The 18,020-nt window shown below is 37.2% G+C and overlaps 1 protein-coding gene across 4 annotated transcripts in view; it reads right to left on the reverse strand.

The window, feature by feature from the left end:
- ERC1 (ELKS/RAB6-interacting/CAST family member 1) overlaps positions 1-18,020 on the reverse strand; it is a 291,365-nt gene that overhangs the window by 145,749 nt on the left and 127,596 nt on the right. For 3 of the 4 annotated variants that reach the window (XM_051633488.1, XM_051633479.1, XM_051633498.1), the window contains one exon: positions 17,662-17,855. In XM_051633488.1, the coding sequence (XP_051489448.1) occupies positions 17,662-17,855 (194 nt within the window). Of the gene's footprint in view, positions 1-7,080; positions 7,093-17,661; positions 17,856-18,020 lie in introns of all 4 variants that reach the window. The other variant, XM_051633469.1, reaches the window with a different exon arrangement.

The raw sequence follows: 18,020 nt of genomic DNA on the forward strand, positions 1-18,020 counted from the left end.
GTGAAGATTTAAGCACTTAAAAACACAATGCAGACCCTTGCAGCTACATTTCAACTGTAATTTGTTAATGTGATCCAAGCATACTCAAAAAGAACACGGAAATACGTAATCAAAGGAAAGAAACTGTCAAAAACTGTATGTCAAGGCCCATCTCTTGGAGTAAAGACATCTGCATATTACATTTTAAGATGTGTCACCTGTGCTGGAAGCAAGAGATACGAGAAGGGGAAGAAGGCATGTCATAAACTAACAAGTAAGGAACAACAATTATTTACATCTTGCTGATAACCCCTCTATAAAGCCGCTGCACAGTCTCTACAAAAACTATGCCTATTTCTTATAATGTAGTAAATAGTTCCTTTGAAGGAGAGATGTTATAATGAAACACTTCCTTGAAGAAAAAAATTACATAGCATATTGCAGGTATTACATAAGTGTTGTAATCCAAATGCACCAAACATTTTTTCACATTCCAAGTCAGTGGCCAGTTTTGCCATATAAAGTATCATTTTGCGGTAGCCTAATAAGGTTTTTACTAGTAACTTCATTTAGTGCTTTCTCCCAAATTTTTTCACATAGGATGGCCTAAAAGGAAATTATGAAACAGACAAAGATTTTCTGTGCAAGGAGAAAAGAACAAGGAGCAACCAAGTGATGCTAAAAGATATCTTATGTTCACTAATGGGGTATCAATCCTTTAAAGTATTTTGACATGTCAAATACTGAAAAAGTAAAAAAGACCTATTTCTAAACTGTTTGTTCAGGTCTTTAGGTGATGTGGTTAATATATTCTGCTGGTATTACCTATGTACAGTGAAAAATTACTCAATGAAGAGTGAAGTGAATGTATACATCTATCTAGTAGTTGGTTATAAATTAACAAGATTAATACTGTTATTTATTCGGTACAATTACCTGAGGATTTCAGGCATATCCAGCAAAACCAAGAATCCTATCTGTTGAAAATTAAAAAATTAAACGGAATACACTTTTTAAAAACAAAACAAAAAACCCCACAAAAACTACAAAAAAACCCACAATGCAGACTAAAGGAACTGAAAGAAAATGTATGACAGGAGATGCCCTGAAACAGTTCTCTCCAAGCCTCCTTGTATGTCATGTGCTGTAGCACTTAGTTATCTCGCCGGCTGACCTGCTGGACTCACTCCATTATCCCAATGTCTTTCTTCTACATGGAAGCCCCAAACTAGACCATACTACAGTTGCAGCTTCACAAGTGCCAACTAGAGGGAAACAACCACTCCTCTTGACCTGCTAGCTGTGCTTCTACTAACATAGCCCAATACGCATTTGGCTTTCTCCCCAGTAAGGTGATACTGTTGACTCAAGTTCAAATTGTCCTCAGCCACCTCTTGGTCCTTCTTTATAAACCAGCCTTCTAACCAGTTAGCACTCAGCTGGTACAGATGCATGGGCTATTCAACCCAAGCTGCAGAGCTTTACACTTGCCCTTATTTAACTTCATAAGGTTTCTGCCAGTTCTTTTTGTCAGCCCGTCAAAGTCGCCCTAAATAGGAGTCCTGCCCTCTGGCACATACTCCCCATAACCACTCCCTTCAGTTTGCTATCATCCATGAAGTTTTTGGAGGTGTACTGCATCTCATCATCCACATAATTAAAAAGACATTAAACAGTGTTGATTCCCCTCTAAGCCATCTCATCACTGAAGGCAATCAGGTTGGTCAGGCATGATTTGTCCTTGTATATCCATACCGGCTATTCCCTATCACTTGCTTGTCCTTCAGATGTTTGGAGAAGGCTTTCAGGAGGAACTGCTTCAAAAACTTCCGGTCACATAAAGTTATGCTGACTGGCCTACAACTCCCTGGTTCTTCATTCTCATCCTACTTGAAGATGGGTGCCTTGCTTGTCAGTCTTGAGGAACTAACCCTGACAGCCATGCATGAGCTTTTGAAGTTGATAGAAAGAGACCTTGCTATGACATCAGCTGGCTCCCTCACCAACCTTGTAGGCATCTGATCTGATTCCATCAACCTGCATATTTCTAATTTGTATAAATGGTCTGTAACTTGGTCTTCTACTTCTGCGGGTAATGGTTCACTCCATCAGACGCTGACACTATGCTTTGGGATCTGAGAGGAGTCCCCATCAGTAAAAAAGGAGGAAAAGAAGCTACTGAGCTCTTCATCCTTTTCAGTAACCTTTTAAGAAGGTTTCCTGTCCAACTGAGTTCTCTGTAAACTATTGCATTATTGCTGTCTCCAGGATCTGCGAAAGCATTCGGTACTGTCAGTTACAGAAATTTGCACCAAGACTATTTTTTATCATGAACACATAACTTCACTGTCTGTCCATATACTTACTTGGCCTTGAGAGTTTTAAGAGAAATAAAAATATAGCCATTTGAGGGGATAATTTTTTTCACAGCAGTTAGCCATTAAAGAAGAAAAATAACCTTCAGATTTTATTCCTTTGACTAAACACGATGTGACACATAGGGGTTAGTGAAAATGTTTAATGTTGCATGAAGTTTGAATGATAATTTCAGTTCATCTTCTGATGATGACACATTAGGTATTTTGTTAACATTGGGATTTATTAACAGAAAGACATGCTTTAAAACATTTTCTTAAAAATGTGATGTTTCAAATAGCAAAAAGCCTTCTTTTTGTTATTTCTGAAAAAAGCAAATCTCTCAGCATATTTGACTTGGAGCACTGTTCAGAATTCACAGAATACTGTTGGCATACAAACATCCTCCCTAGTGCTATAGCCAGTCATGTGTATTCCTAATGCTATCTCAATTTCAATCCCCACAGGAAAATTTGCTTTGTGAATACATGTACTGAAAACAGAGCAATAACACATAAAGAAAGGCAACTCATCAATGTTTTACATAATTAAATTAATTTCAGCAGGTAATAGGAAAGAAATCAGATCAGGTGAGCCTGCAGAAAAGGGAGAGTTCTGAGATGATGTACAGCTGTGGATAATTTTTCTTTGTTAAGATGCTGTGAAATGAGGCAAGAAAAGATGATCTTTGAAAGAAAAGCTATGGATTCCACTTCAAACAGAGGAACAAAGCTCTGACAATCACTACACCTAAAGCAAATCTGAAAGACTATGCCAGTGACCTGTTTTAAGGAAAGCCAGAGTTCTGTTTTGTGCCCTGCTCATCAGCACCCAACAAAGTCTGATGCCTTCATTTCTTCCATTCTCTATCATCTCTAAGTTACCTTACTTCTCTTCACTCACAAGGAAAAGACAACTCCTGCAAGCAGAGAACTTTTAAATGTAAACAATTCCATAAAGCCATGTTTGCTCTAATTAGAATTAAAGGAAACATTACACAGAAAGCAACTATTAGAGGTTGTTATATTTTAGAGATGACCAAGGAAATTTAATTGGAAATTTCTTTAAGCATTATGTATTTGGTTCCACTGAGCTTAAACTAACCATTGCTGACTCGACATGCTTGAAATTTTTCTCATTTCCTGATGTGGTTAATGACCAGCATGGTGGCAGAATGAAGAACTCAGTCTTCTGAATGTATGAAACTAAAGAGCCAGTGACACTTCCAGAGAAATTTCTTCTGACTGCTCAGGCACTTTCTCAGTTCTCAGATACACAGCTTCTTGGAGACACAGTATATGATGCTGTGTATAACAATATACTGAAAAACCTACAGGTACTATAGACTATATGCCTGTAACTAAGTACTATGCTCTTTTTTTTTTTTTTTAACAATTACTGATTAGTGTCCTAAGTCTCCTGTTACTTAACTTTCTATGCAAGATTCTCTGTCCTTTTCCTATAGTAGGATAGTATGTTTAAAATATTTCTTGGTTGTTGTGTTCTGTTTAATGTAAGTTTAGGCCTCTGGAAAAAAAGACTGAAATAATCCCCTCAGATTTATTATTTTGTTTTTACTTTGATTTTATAAGGCTACACTTCAGTTGCTACACTGACACATGGACATTCACAGCTGACTTTTATCTGGACTCATGCCACCAGCCTGTAATCATCTAATCACTAAGCCACTTCACTGTGCGGAAATAAGGTTTACAGTTTTGGGCTTTTTTATTACTTCCTACTGCATCAAATTCTCTTTGGCATACTAAAGAATCCAGAAAACTTCTTTATCTTAAAATCTGGATTACTTCCTTCAAAAGATGACAGACAGCACAATTAACCATGTGATGTAAACTATTATAAAATCTGACACTGGAAAGCAGGATGCTAAAAGACAAGCCTCCTGCAGGAGGCCTCCTGTCCTACTGTTCCAGCTATTTTTCTATTGCAGTGCTATACAACATAGATAAGTGTGTAATAGATAAATAGCTGTTTGCTCCAGAATTTGAAGTGAGAAGTCTTGCTTTTGCTTTCTCAATATAGCTCATTCTTTCCTTGAAAAGCTGCTCACTGTAGCACCTGATTTTGTCTTGTAATCTTTTCCCAGTCAACTTTGGTGACATGTATGTGTAAGAACCACTTAAAAGAACCGTTGCATGTGACTTCATAGTATTTTTGTCTTTTTCACTGCTGCAGGTAATGACACCAGAGTAGTGTTATTTGGCTTGTTACTCTTGAACATGGCAATGGATAATTCTTTATGTAAACATGTCATCAACAGGGATGCTTAATAAAAAGTCCTAATGGAAAACTGCTTTAATCCCCATGCCTTCCAAGACTATTTTATTTCCTATGAATCAGTATGATATCCACTCCAGGACCTTAGACTTGTGAGCAGTAAGTACGTGCTTTAACAGCAACAGTGATGTGGATTACACTATTCCGTTGTGATCCAATTAATATATCAACAGGACAAGATGATGAAAGCTAAACAGACAGATTAGAAAATTCAGAGGTTTTGCACTGATTACAGTAAGCAAAGCTATTCTTCATGAGAAGAGATACAATTCAGATAATTTCTTCCTGTTTCAAGAAGACAGACACACCTAACACATTTTTTCACATACACAGTGATTTTCCAGCAAAACCTATTTTCTTTCATGTCTGAAAAAAATAACTGCTTTACACCACTAAGAGAAAAATAAAAGTTATGGCTCCCATAGTAGCTTCCAATGTAGCTTCCACAGAACAGCTATTTCTTCCTATGTTGCAGTTAACAGTAATTAGACAAACAGTGAAATGCACAGAGAAGAAAATAAGTGGTATTGCAACCCCTGTAATTTTCCTGCTTGTCCTTAGAATAATCTTTCCTTTGTGTTTCTGGCCAGAGGGATTTTGTAGTTCTAAAAGCAGTCATTCCACCTATTTCCTTTACACTCATGGTTTATTTTAACAAATGCATTAAAACCTCAGCAACTAGCCACCATACCGATCAATTTTTAAAAATGAGGAAAAAAATAACCAAAAAATCCATGAAGAAACTATGAAGACAGAACAGATCACTTCTTCACTGCCTTAACAGAAAACTCTTCAAAGATCTTAACACTTGGTCAACTCAACCTGCAGTCATATTTTCGCTAGATAAATTTTACAGTATGGTCTACAGAACAGAAATAAAAGATATTGTTACATTGTTTGGGGAAAGAGAAATCATGGCAGGTCTCAAAAAAAACCCACCCAAACTACACCCTAAAAATAGTTCTCCCTCACGTTCATCAGGAAGTGGAGGTATTGATAGGCTCTATAGACAAAGGGATTGAAGCATAAATATCTTTAACATATGGATTCCATAACATTTAGAACTTTACCAGCAAGACTTCACTCACTGTGCCAACTGGCAAATACAGACTACTCCACAAAGGTCCTGTTTGTGCAAGGAAGGACACTGTGTGTATTTCAGAGCAGAATGCTTACAGGGCAGACAAGCTTCCTGGCAGTTCTGTTCTTTGGGACCTGAAGAAAGCAGGTCATTCAAGGACAGCCCTCTTCTACCCAACAATTACAAGTATGCCAGTACAACACACTGAATACGGAAGGTATTGATGGACAACAACATGATTAACTTCCCATCTTTTTCCAGTTTGTGGGAGGAAGGAAATTATGGAGCCAAGGCCACAAGTGTAACATTTGTGCCAAACCAAGGTCAGAACGCCGACACAATTTAAATGCATCAGCAGCATCGCAGCATCGTGGGATTTCACTCACCACCACACTTTTCACAGTGTTAATCAGGAAGAGAAAAGTCAGATGTTGGTCAATAACTCAGAACTTTAGTCACTAAGTAGTGGCTTTCTGGGCAAAGAACTTGCCTGAAACAATTATAATAGTTTCTTCATCAGGAGTCATGGATGCTTTCTACCAAATAGAATTTATCAACAATTACGAGAATTCAGAATGGTTTCAGAGAATTTCAGAGGCAACTGGGGGTCATTAGATAATGTACTCTGACTTGTACTATGTAGGCCATAGATATTTCCTCTTAGCTACTCTACTGAAATCCCAAAATCTATGTTTAGCAACTGCTTTTAAAATACAAAAATTAAAAAAATTGAGCCATGACTGAAAGACTTCAAAACATGTTGTCTCTTTACAGGGTTTCGTCAGTAACTTAACACTTTGTGCCTTTAACTAATTTTCCTATTGCTAATTTACTCATTTAATCCTCAGCCCTGGGTTCTTTCTGACAGCACAACACACCAAGACCACACTAAAACTAGTTCTGTGACATCACTGACACTTCTCAGACACAGATAAATGATAAAAATCCAACAGTTAAAAGCATGTATGACTAGTATTTTAAAGGAACTAGTTTTGCACTCAACAGTGTGTATCAGAAAATATGGCTAATGTTCAGTCTTTTTTCTTCTTGAAGTAACAGTAAACCAAATAATATTTAAAATGTCTTGCTTCAGCTTCCTGTTATTGTAACTTTTACCCTTGAAAGGCTTTATGGGTAAATCTTATCCCTTCTTCCCTGTGCACTACAACATTGCTTTACAGCGGTTTGATATAAATGTCTTCTTTACATGCACCTTATCCAACCCATCCTCCTACACAGACTTAATCAAATCTCTGATCTTCTGTTTTGTAGATCATATAATTTGACGTGCAATCTTCTGTGCAATCTCAATTATAGAAAAATAGACAACAGTCTTATAAACATCCTTATGAAGAGAGAATACTGACCTTGAGGTGAGGCTGAAGGAAGCAGCAAATCCAGGAAGGAGATGTGAAAGAAAAAGAGTTAGAGTTCGTGAAAATAGTGTCCAGAGATAAGGCAGTTCAAGAATACAGGACAAAATAAGCAGATATAAAACAGGTAATGACACACAGACACACAATCCTTCACAAACACAGAGCTGCACATTTTATAGACATCAAATAAATAATTTTTTTAAATGGACCTTTACATTAGATTACACCATTTCACTTAGAGGCAGCTTTCTGTAGAGAAAATAGTCTCCAGTGCATAACAGTTCTTGGAAAAGGGACTAAGCTAAGTGTAGAAAACTCTGGATTTACATCACATCATTAGCAAGTACCCTTCTTCCAAAATCCTAATTAAGATTTTGAAAATGCGGAGTTCAACCCCCTGAGATTAACCCTAATCTGTTCCTTTATGCCATCTTCTAGAGGTTTATTTTCTCTCCATGAGCAAGACACATTTTCTTCACTTTTCCTGCAGATGAACCGGACTTGTCAAAAGCAAATAAATACAGAAGGGAGAAAAACCCCAACCATGGAGTAAAGTCTTCAAGACCTGAAGACTTGTCAAAAATAAAAGTTAATCTTTCTTAATTTTGACATTGAAGTCACCCTTCCTCTTCTTCCTGCGTTGTTGTGGTCTTAATTCTCCCATATGAGGTGCAATCTAAAAACAATAATGACCAAACAGGTATATCTTGACAGTTCTCTCCAACATTGTTCAATAGCAGAATTGACCAATGCTGGAGTTTCCTGTATGACATGAGGTCCTATACGTTCATTATTGCTTTTTTTTCCCCCAAATATCTCCCATATCTTTTCATAGGCATCTGCTGTCAATTTCACTGATAACAGCAAGGCAAGCCAACAAGGAGTCATGAATACAGATCTCTTCCATCTGATTTTAAACTTTATTCATTTTTCAGGCAATAGAAAAGAAAAAAAGTACATGTCCTCCTGTCCAAAATGGCAACTTGGCTTCTACAACATATGTTGTATTTCTCTGATGGCACAATTTCACTCTAAAAAGGCAGGATATGGTCTGGAGAAAAGTATTTCTATACAATAAGCTAATTGCTATATGCTTTATTACCCTTAATATATGGAACTATGTAAGTGAAATTCAAAGGCCTTATTACTGGCATAAATTTTACAAACAACAGTGTAGGATACTGAATCTGTACAAGCAGCAGTTTCAGAGCGAGGTACAGCTGAGAAGTGATTGTTGGTCTGTAACAGATAAACTAGTATAAAAATACTTCAGCTTTTAAACTAACATTCTTCAAGTCAAGTTCTTAAAGGACAGCTGTTTTAAGACTGTGTTATTTGGGGATTTTGGGAAAGATGAGACTTGCAAAATGCCAAATACCAACATCTCAGTGTTCGATCTCGAAGCAAGCTATAATGTTCCAAAAGCCTCAGTTAATTCACATAGAAAAAGCTAATAATTCTGACTGAAATCTAAGAGTATGTGCTCTATATTGAGCTAGAGAGCTATGACTGGTCAAAGAAATTAAATGGGACAGAACAAAAAAAGTGAAAATAAACACTTGGATAGATATGGGAATAAATAAGCTAAGGGGGAAAATTTTTTACTTTTTAACGACTGATACTGAATTTAGATTTTGAAAATTTAGGACTTCTTATTTTGTGCTTCAGGGACCCTTTGTAGTTCCTGGTTCTACTGCAGTAATGTTTTAATATTGTTTCTCCAATTTAACAGTGAAAAAAGTTAAGGCTAGAATTCAGAATAGCCCTGTAGAATTTGAATGAACTTTACTGTTCTTTTAACTGCTATGAAAGGTAACATCTTTTGCTGGCACAAGAAGGAGGCAAAACAATACCTGAAACATTATGCTGAGATCACTTGCAATTTTGTGTATGCTACAGAAACATCATTTAGCCATCTGCACAGGATTTGAATGAAGAAAAATTATTGCTACAACTTCATTTTGTCATGGAATCAATTCTTTCATCCAAAGAAAAATACAGTTTGTGTAACTGCTAGCTCCTTTTCCCAAGTTTTTTTAGAGAGGTCCAAAATTATTTTTTAAAATGTGGCTTTTTTAGAATAATCATAACGCTTATCCAAACAAAAATGAGGAATATGTCTGAAAGGACATTAAAATTAGAAAAAATCTGGACCAGTCTATCACTTCACTATCACTCAACCAAAAATGAGGCAGACACCTGAAGTTGCTGGCTATGAGGAAGTCAATAGAGATCTGCTACAGACTGGAGGTGAAGCCTTAGAGCAGGGGCTACATCAGTGAAATTGAGCAGAGGAGCACAGCAAGCATCTGCCCCAGAAAGCAGCCCCAAGCAAGCAGGATCAGATACGTACCGAGACATGCTCATTACAGAGTAAGATACCAATTTTTAGTTTGCACTGCTGCATTCCTTACAAGATCCAGCAGAAGCGTGTCTGCCCAGCCCCATTTACTGCACACTCCGATGCAACAGTCACACAGGGAGACAATAGTATTGGAACACCAAACGGTAGTCTCAGAGAAACCCATTTTCTTTTAAAATGCCATCTCATTAATTTTAAAGATACAGCCAACTTAAACCTGATCACTGGGTGCAGATCAAAGAAGTTGGTGAGGTGTGAACACGTTAGTATTTTTATTAAGAAATATGTTTATTTTAAAAGCTGTTGATTACTCCAGCTCTAATTTTTTCCACTTGATTATATATTCTAGGGAGTGGAAGGAGTCTGCTACACTAGTCTCAGAAGTACTTAAGGAAGAAGTTTATGTAACAATTTCTGTTCAACCTTTGAATTCCACTTGTTTGGCAGTGAATGATTGTGTATATTTACTACTTTGTCATTCCTTTAAAGCAGTCTGACAGGGAATAATGCACATTTGATCTACCTTGTGTCAGTCAAAGCAGAAAGGCTATTTATGATTATCACCTTTGACACTATTTCTTGGTAAAAAGAATGATGGCTGGTCTTTTTTTTTATATTTAGAGGGATGGGGAAGCAATGGAGAGACAGAAAGAAAGAAGGTTTGTGTGCGTATGCATATGCACATGCATGCATGGATCTAAGAGCACAAACATGACCACAAACAGTCATGGAGCACTAATGTTGCTATTTAACTGGCTTAGTGGCGGTTACTGGATTTTCCTTTTGTTACTGTACTCCGATACTATGTGTGGATCTGACACTTTTATTTTTACTGTATCAGTTGTATGAAAGGGGGGGTTGGTGGTTTGGGGTTTTTTTGTTTCTTTGTTTTTACTCTTTACATACTGGCTTGTGAGTACAGATACACTCAAGATGTTGACTGAAACAAAGCTACAAAACAGCTTTTGAAGAGATTAGTCAAGACAGGTAACAATGAAATTGTAGTATGAAAATTAGGGTTATTATTTACATTATGTTATTTGTCCTCTGGTTTTCTAATTATTTTAATTATATCATAGCTCTTACACTCCACTGATCTAGCAGTTGGAATAGGAGATAACCTGCTAAATAGACCCATCATTGCTGCAATGCAAGGAGAGTCTAAATCATTGGATGACAGCTCTTATATTCATTACAGAAAACAGACTTAGGCATGAGAGGGAATGCCTGATAACCACCTTGATTTAATGATTAAAATGAACAGGACTTTAATTCTAGAGGAAATTCAGCAGGAAGAAAAGCTTTCAAAAAAGGCCACAACCAAGGCTTCTCATTATGCTAAGTATTTTGCCTACAAGAAAGCTGGGGAGGGATATTTTACAAGGGCATGTAGCAAGAGGTCAAGGGGTAATGTATTTAAACTGGAAGAGGGGAGATTTCCATTAGACATTAGGAGGAAACTGTTCACTTTGAGGATGGTGAGACACCAGAACAGGTTGCCCAGAGAAGCTGTGGAGACTCCATCCCTGGAAATGTCCACGGGCAGGATGGATGGGACTTTGAGCAACCTGGTCTAGGACGTGGTACCCATGCAGGGGGCTTTGAACAATATGATCTTTAAGGACCCCTCCAACCCAAAGCATTCTATGATTCTATGATTTTTCTAGTGTAGGGTCCTTCTTGGAGGATCAAAGATCAGATCCTTAGTCTTGGATTAAAAGACAAACCAAGCTTTCTGGTGAATTTAACAAAGGAGTCAGTCTCTACTTTGTTCCATAGAGATTAATCACTGTTTAACAGTGTCAGTCCTGCCTGCTTGAACATGGAAATAATACTCGGCCAAATACGCAGACTTAGGTGGTTCACTGATGGGATAACACAGTAAGGTTGTTCAGCCAAAGCCTGCACTAGCCCTGACCTTTCACCATGTTAAGTGCTGGACTAATTTGGGTTCTTTGACCTTGCTTTTTAGAACAGCTGTTTCTGCAATACCACAAAGTGTCAGTTTCTCCCAAAACACAGGAAAAAGGAAAGAATGGGAAATAAAGGACAGCTGAATAAAGAGCAAATGGAGAAAGGATATCCCATTATATGAAAAAGGTGAGGACAGATTGAGGAGTCACCATAAAATCACTATGATGGCTTTTTTATCTGGTGTTCTCCACAGATGGATTTACAATTACTGGCAGTGTTTCTTCTTTTCTTAGATGTAGGCTTCAAAAGCGATTAGTGAGTTTGAGTGTTGATCTTAAGGCACTTTAACAAAGGTTGACTTTCAGAAGGCAGACGCTTCTGAAAACCAGCAGACGTTCAACCATCTGAATTTAAGTATCTGTTTGTAAAGGTGCCTGCATCTTAATGTCTTATCTGTTTAGAGCACTTACGTTGATATAAAATCTATTTTTCCTCTGTGAACCTTGATGTGGGACTTCAGGTGTAGTATTAATTTTGTTTGAAGATAAAGCAAGACTGAGAAGAAAGAAATTACTTTTTAATTTCCTAGCTTGGAAATTATGAAAATCTTAATATTCAACAGATTTGTGTGCTCACAGGTGGAGATGGACTAGCCACGAGCCTGACTACTTCTTACTTGCCAAATATTAACAAACTGCTGAAACTTCCATGACTGGTGTCAGCCTCACTCAGGATTTTTTGGGGACAATTTCAGTTATGTCATTCCAAGGCAGAATTTTTGTTGAAAAAAATTATTCGTATAGTTGAAGACTCTATCACTTTACTGTGATACATAGATAAACATAAGAAGTGAATTTGAATTACATGGCAATCTTCATTTTGGAATGTCCTAAAGTTTTGAGTGACTAACCTTACAATCTTAATATTAATTTAAGATACGGATTTTTGAGGGAAGTGGATGAGAAACACAACAGCAACAACAAATTCTGCCTTGTAATAATACCATGCAACCATGACATAAATACATTTGATTTAATGATTTACAGTATCAAAAGGGATTAAAGTATTTTAAAGAAATACCTATTGTTTCCATTTTTCTATGCCTGACTCAGAGTTCAATTTAATTTTGAAGAACTTTAATGAGTTATGATAATACAGAATTACAGTCATACCATCTCTCAAGGTTAACTTCAATGGTGATGACTATGACTTTACTGACGGTTTTTGTTCTTTAATTTGACAGTGGCCCTTTTACTTTAAATTACTACTGTGTCCTCATGTGGTTCTTGTTTAGGAACTCTCTAAAAAATTATTTAAAAATTCACACAACCAACCAACTTGAAAACCAAAGACAGTTATTACAAGATACTATTAAGAATTATAAGTTATTATAAGATAGTGGTTTGAAAATACATATTTCACCTTCAAATTGTTGACTTTAAGACGAGGGCACAATTTGCTAGCATAGTTTCATTCACACTATTCTAGGAAACGATAAAGTTGATGGAACATGCAGTTAATTTTTCTCACCCTCTATCCTTCACAGACCACTACACAAACATATCAATGTCTTAATGACATAGAGTAAGATTCTTCCATCTACTGTCTATATTTTTTCAGCACTCACCCTATGCTTTTTAATCCTTTATTGTTGAGAAGAAATAGTTAAGATTAGGAGTACAATTCTTGGCGGCTACACAGCAAAATTTTGATGGTTTCTTCTTTAATTGAGCATCCTTAAATTCTTTTTAGAAAAACTCCCCAAAATCTCCCTCTTAAAATAGGCATCAGTTCCAACTGTCCTTAACAGGACTGCTGGTACTCCAAAGCTGAGCTCTGTCTTCCTTGTTCCCAAATCAAAGTCGTGTTTCCTTCAGGAAAAAAAAGGTAGTGCCCTATGTCCTCACAAGGACTAACTATCATACATGGTCAGCATGCCAAATGAAAATCAATTTCAAGTCTAACACAAATCAGGACTTCCATATGTATTCACTCAGTGCTTCTTTCTTAAGCAACATATATTTACTGCCACCTCTCAAGCACCAAGTCAGTTCTTATTTGCAGAATATATGCACACAAATACCTCTAGGTGTAAATTACCCATCTGAAGGCTGTGATGGCCACGTCTGACATGATTAGTAGTATTTTTCTCTTTTTTTTTCTTCTTTCTTTTTCTTATTATAAGATAATAATCACAATAAAACTCAAGAATAAGGCAATACTGACCTCTATCAATGACATATTTTAGAACACTTGAGTTTTAGCTGGCTCAGGCAGAATTGATAGCAGAGATTAGAACCAAAGGTAAAGCACAGCAGCAGAATTAGAATGAAAAGCAACAGCTTCCATCAAGTTTAAATCAGGGAGAATAGCAGCAAACCTCCTTTGGACTGTGGTCATAACCACTGTGACACGAGTTGAATGCAGAGACTGTTAGAGCTTGTATTTGACATAACTAGTTCCTGTTTGACCTAAGAAAAAAAGTGTAATTGCAGCAGACCCAAACAGCAGCAGCAGCAGCAGCCGGGCAGCCAGCGGTGACATTCCACCCGGTAGGAAACAGAAGCCTTATAGAGCACTCACTTTCCCAGGAAGTCCCACACAAACCCCCCTACGTGTTGCGGTGCAGGGACCGACACCTGGTAGGGAGGGTGCAATTTGCGGGAGGCGAGCTTTCTGAGAAAAGGCACAGTCAACAAAACCCCCGCACGGAGAAAACAAAACAACTCGTGGAACCAGGACGTGACAGTACAAAGGGAAAGAAAAAGCAAGGAAAGGAACAAAACGCAAAATTAAAAGTTACAGAGAGACAGGAGGTTATGGAATGGCAATACAAAAAGCAAACAGTTAGTTACAAAGAAAGGGAACAACCAGACAGCTACAAAACCCTCTACAACACCACAATCCAGGGACAGAAACAGAATTTGTAGGGCTGTTCACCCGCAGAAGAAATGTGAACTTATGGCCCACCTTCCCATAAGAAGAAGCAAGATCCTGCCCACAGAGAATGTAAATTAATGAGGTTGTGCTTTCAATCTTATTTTTTAAACCTTTGTTTGCATAGCATGCACCATATTTAACACAGTATTTTTTGATATCTTGCCTCCCAATTGACAGCTGAAAAACAACATCCCCTACCCAGGAATACCAACAGTTACTAAAGAGCAGAAGCATTTCCCTCTTGATTTTAATTTGAACTGAAGGGAGCTTTGCCATCATTGAAAATGCTTATGAGAACAGCCTTTCATTTCATCTTCCTCTGCTTTTATCTTTTCTCCTCCTCTGTTCCGCTATACATATCTCCCTAATAGGTGACTGATTTCTTCTCTTCTATGGAAGACAATGTCTCCTGACAATGTGTGGTCTAGTTGTCCCAGATAACTAGCATAAGGAAAAACTCCAGGAAGAGACTCTCTTGAAAAATCCAATTATTTTTTTTTAGTACACTTATTCCTTGAATGTGACTTATTTCTTCTCATCTTGCTCTACATGGAAGTATTTATTCTTTCCAGGAAACCAAGACTTCAGCTCTAAAACATCCTTGTAACATGCCCAGATATGTCAGTTCAGCCATGAAAGCATACTTTATAAACAAGCATAGTAGATAAAACCAGGACCAACCTCTAAGTTTAAGAGGGCTGTTAACATCTCTGTTTTGTGTAAATCACAAGGAGAAAGCGAGTTTCCAGAGAAGATAGGGTTGAGGGAGCAGTTGAAACAAACTAAGGCCAAATAAAAATTTCAACAGTTCTTCAAAAAAAGAGAAACCAATAGTCAAAACCTCACTGCAAATATCTGAAACCCTGTGTCTTTTTCTCCAGTGCTGTGATTACATTACAGTTGCACGTGAAAAATTCATTCCAGGTGTTGATATTTTACTAATGCACCACACTAACAATATGCACCTTAGGTCTCTAGATCTTCAAGACCTTCTCCATTTTCATTTCCACCTACAGTGATTAAAGAATGTGAATATTCTTAGATTTTCCCCCCCTCTTGATTGACATGGCAGCTAGCAATCACATAATAACAAAAGTATCCTCTTCTTTGACATAGCTGAAATAACTATTCTAATTACTAGAAAAAAAAAATTAAAAAAAAAATCTGTGTTATCTTGGCACTGCTAGAAAAGATGACAGTCAAGAAGAGGATCACTCCCTTTTTTGTTACTTTTTAGGAGTGAAAATCAGGTGGTAAGAAAGAATTAAGAGTCAAAGTATTCACCAGATTGCTAGGGAATGATGTCCAGTCACTTGGGGTCTTGGAGTTTTTATGCTTTCATTGATATAGTAAGTGTTTGGTCTGCAACTGAAACAGCAAGAAACTACCACTGTACACATGAAAAACAATAATTGCTTTGCAGATCTCCTGAATTGCATCTTTCAAAATAAAAAGTTCCTTTCTAGCTCTTTGAACACTGGGTGTCAATGCTTTGATCTGTAAGGGAGGAGGGGGCCCATCTTAATTTCTCTTCTTTGTGTTTTTGTTGCTGTTGTTTGTTTTTGCTTCTTCTGGTTTTTCTGTGGTGGTTTTTTGTTGTTGTTGTTGCTTTCTAGATGATAAACTCCTTTGATTATTGGCCATTTATATGTGTTTATTCAGAGGTTGATACTTCAAGTCCCAATCTTGATTAGAAATTCTGAATGTTAATGTAATGAAAAAATCCTACTTCCATTAAAGGCGTGCACAAGAAAACCCTCTTCTTGCCATTCCAGTCTCCACTAGGAATCAGGTTGAGGAATGATGAATATTTTTACTTGCTTTTCCAAAACAGTAATTTCTTCTGCACTCACAAAAAACTAAGGCACTATGAACATATTTCTTCCCCATACCTTATTCCTAACAGAAGTTTGCTGCTCATACCCTGATCCCTAGTCAACTTGCATGCTCTAAGATGATAAGATGGTGAACTCCACACCCAAGATGGGCACCTCCAAGGGACCAAAAAAAAAAAAATCACACATACAAATATGACTTCTAACTGCTATTTAACTTTTTCATGCCTACACTAAATGTACCTACTCTATCAAGCTATTGCCTGAATGTTCTGGTGAATATATAGTTTATCAATGGGCTGAAAGTTGTATCACTTAGAAAAAAACAGGGAAGGCAGTTAAAAAGAACATATCCTCACTTTTGGGTGTTCAAGCTTACACCATAGGTATATAAAATTTTGGTTAAATAAAACAACTTAAAGAAAACTAACAGCATGCTGCTTACAATCACAAAGAGAGAAGAAACCCAGCTGACAAGTTGAACTGTTCCACAGCTCTGTCACTTGCAAAGAAACAAGAATGGACTTCTTAGAAAAGAGTTTTTAAAATAATTCAGAGGTACGCATAATTTGACAATCATCAAGACAATGAACAGTAACCATTGCCGTGATGCAGAACCTGAAATGTCCTCTACTCAGTTCCCCTAATCCTCCTGACACTAAATGCAGAGGAGTTAAATAGTGATTGGATAGAAAATAGAAAGACTTCTCTGGCACAAGGCAAACAGAAATAAGAAAATTTCCATCTTGCTGTTCCAAGTTAGTGATTCTGCAGTGAGAATTGTAAAAGAAAATCCCCAAACAGGCATTACTGCCTAGAAATTCCCTCTTGGCCCACTGTAAGGTAACAAAATGGCAGAAAGCAGATTCTGTTTCAAGTCTTTCCCAATATCTACTATTGATAATTGTGATACAAACATAATGGAATCATTATAATTTTTGCTTGGGACATTAAGGTCTAGAAAAATTACCTGAGCATCCTGGCTCAACAGGAAGATGGAAAATGCTGAAAAGTGCTGAATCACATTTTGTCTGTCCAAAAGCAAAATTGTTAATTCAGCTTCATATGAGCCAAATTTTACCTGTGTCCCTACCACTATAAAAGAATTTCAATGCCACCAATTACCTCAGTAACTGGTATCACAAGCTCTTAAAAGCCATTTTACTTGTTCGTTTTTTGGAGAAGAGTGCCTGCGGAATTTATCAACTCAAAAGAAGAAATTGTTCTGCAAACACACCACAGTGTTGTTAACTTTTCTTATCACCTCCATTCCCTCACAGCTCTATCTACCCTTCTATTTCTCTCTCTATCAGCCCTATTTTTGAGCAGCCAGGTAATGAAAGCACACAGTAAGACACCTTTTTGCTTAAAATCTACCAAATAATGGACTAACAGCAGAAAAACTCCGAACGCTTCCCCAAAATAGGCACTCTGAAGTTTTTAAGACTAGAAAAAGGGACTAAGTTATCTCTAACTTTAACCAGCTCCTTTGCTCCTCTAGTAACTTTATACCATTCTCACCTCTCCAGTTCGGCTATCTTCTTATCCTTATCATTCTTCTCATTTTCCATCTCTTTCAAGATTTCCAGAAGACGATCCACTTCAGCTTGAGCCTTGCTAGATTCTTCCCGATACCGCGTTACCTCCCTTTCCAGCTGCTGCATACGATCACTCAGCTCTTGGCTGGACCTTGCCTCCAGTGTTGCCTCATGAGCCTGTGAGATAAAGGTTCAAGAAAAACACTTCACTCACACTTTTGTATTTTACAGATACTATGACGACTGGAAAATGCTATCTAAAGATCTGTTTAAAAACGGCAAGACTAACTATTGCACAGAAATAAATACACAGGGAAATACTTTATAGGAAAAGAAAAATTC

Source organism: Apus apus, chromosome 1 (assembly GCF_020740795.1).
Source record: "Apus apus isolate bApuApu2 chromosome 1, bApuApu2.pri.cur, whole genome shotgun sequence".
Taxonomy (NCBI): Eukaryota; Metazoa; Chordata; class Aves; order Apodiformes; family Apodidae; genus Apus; species Apus apus.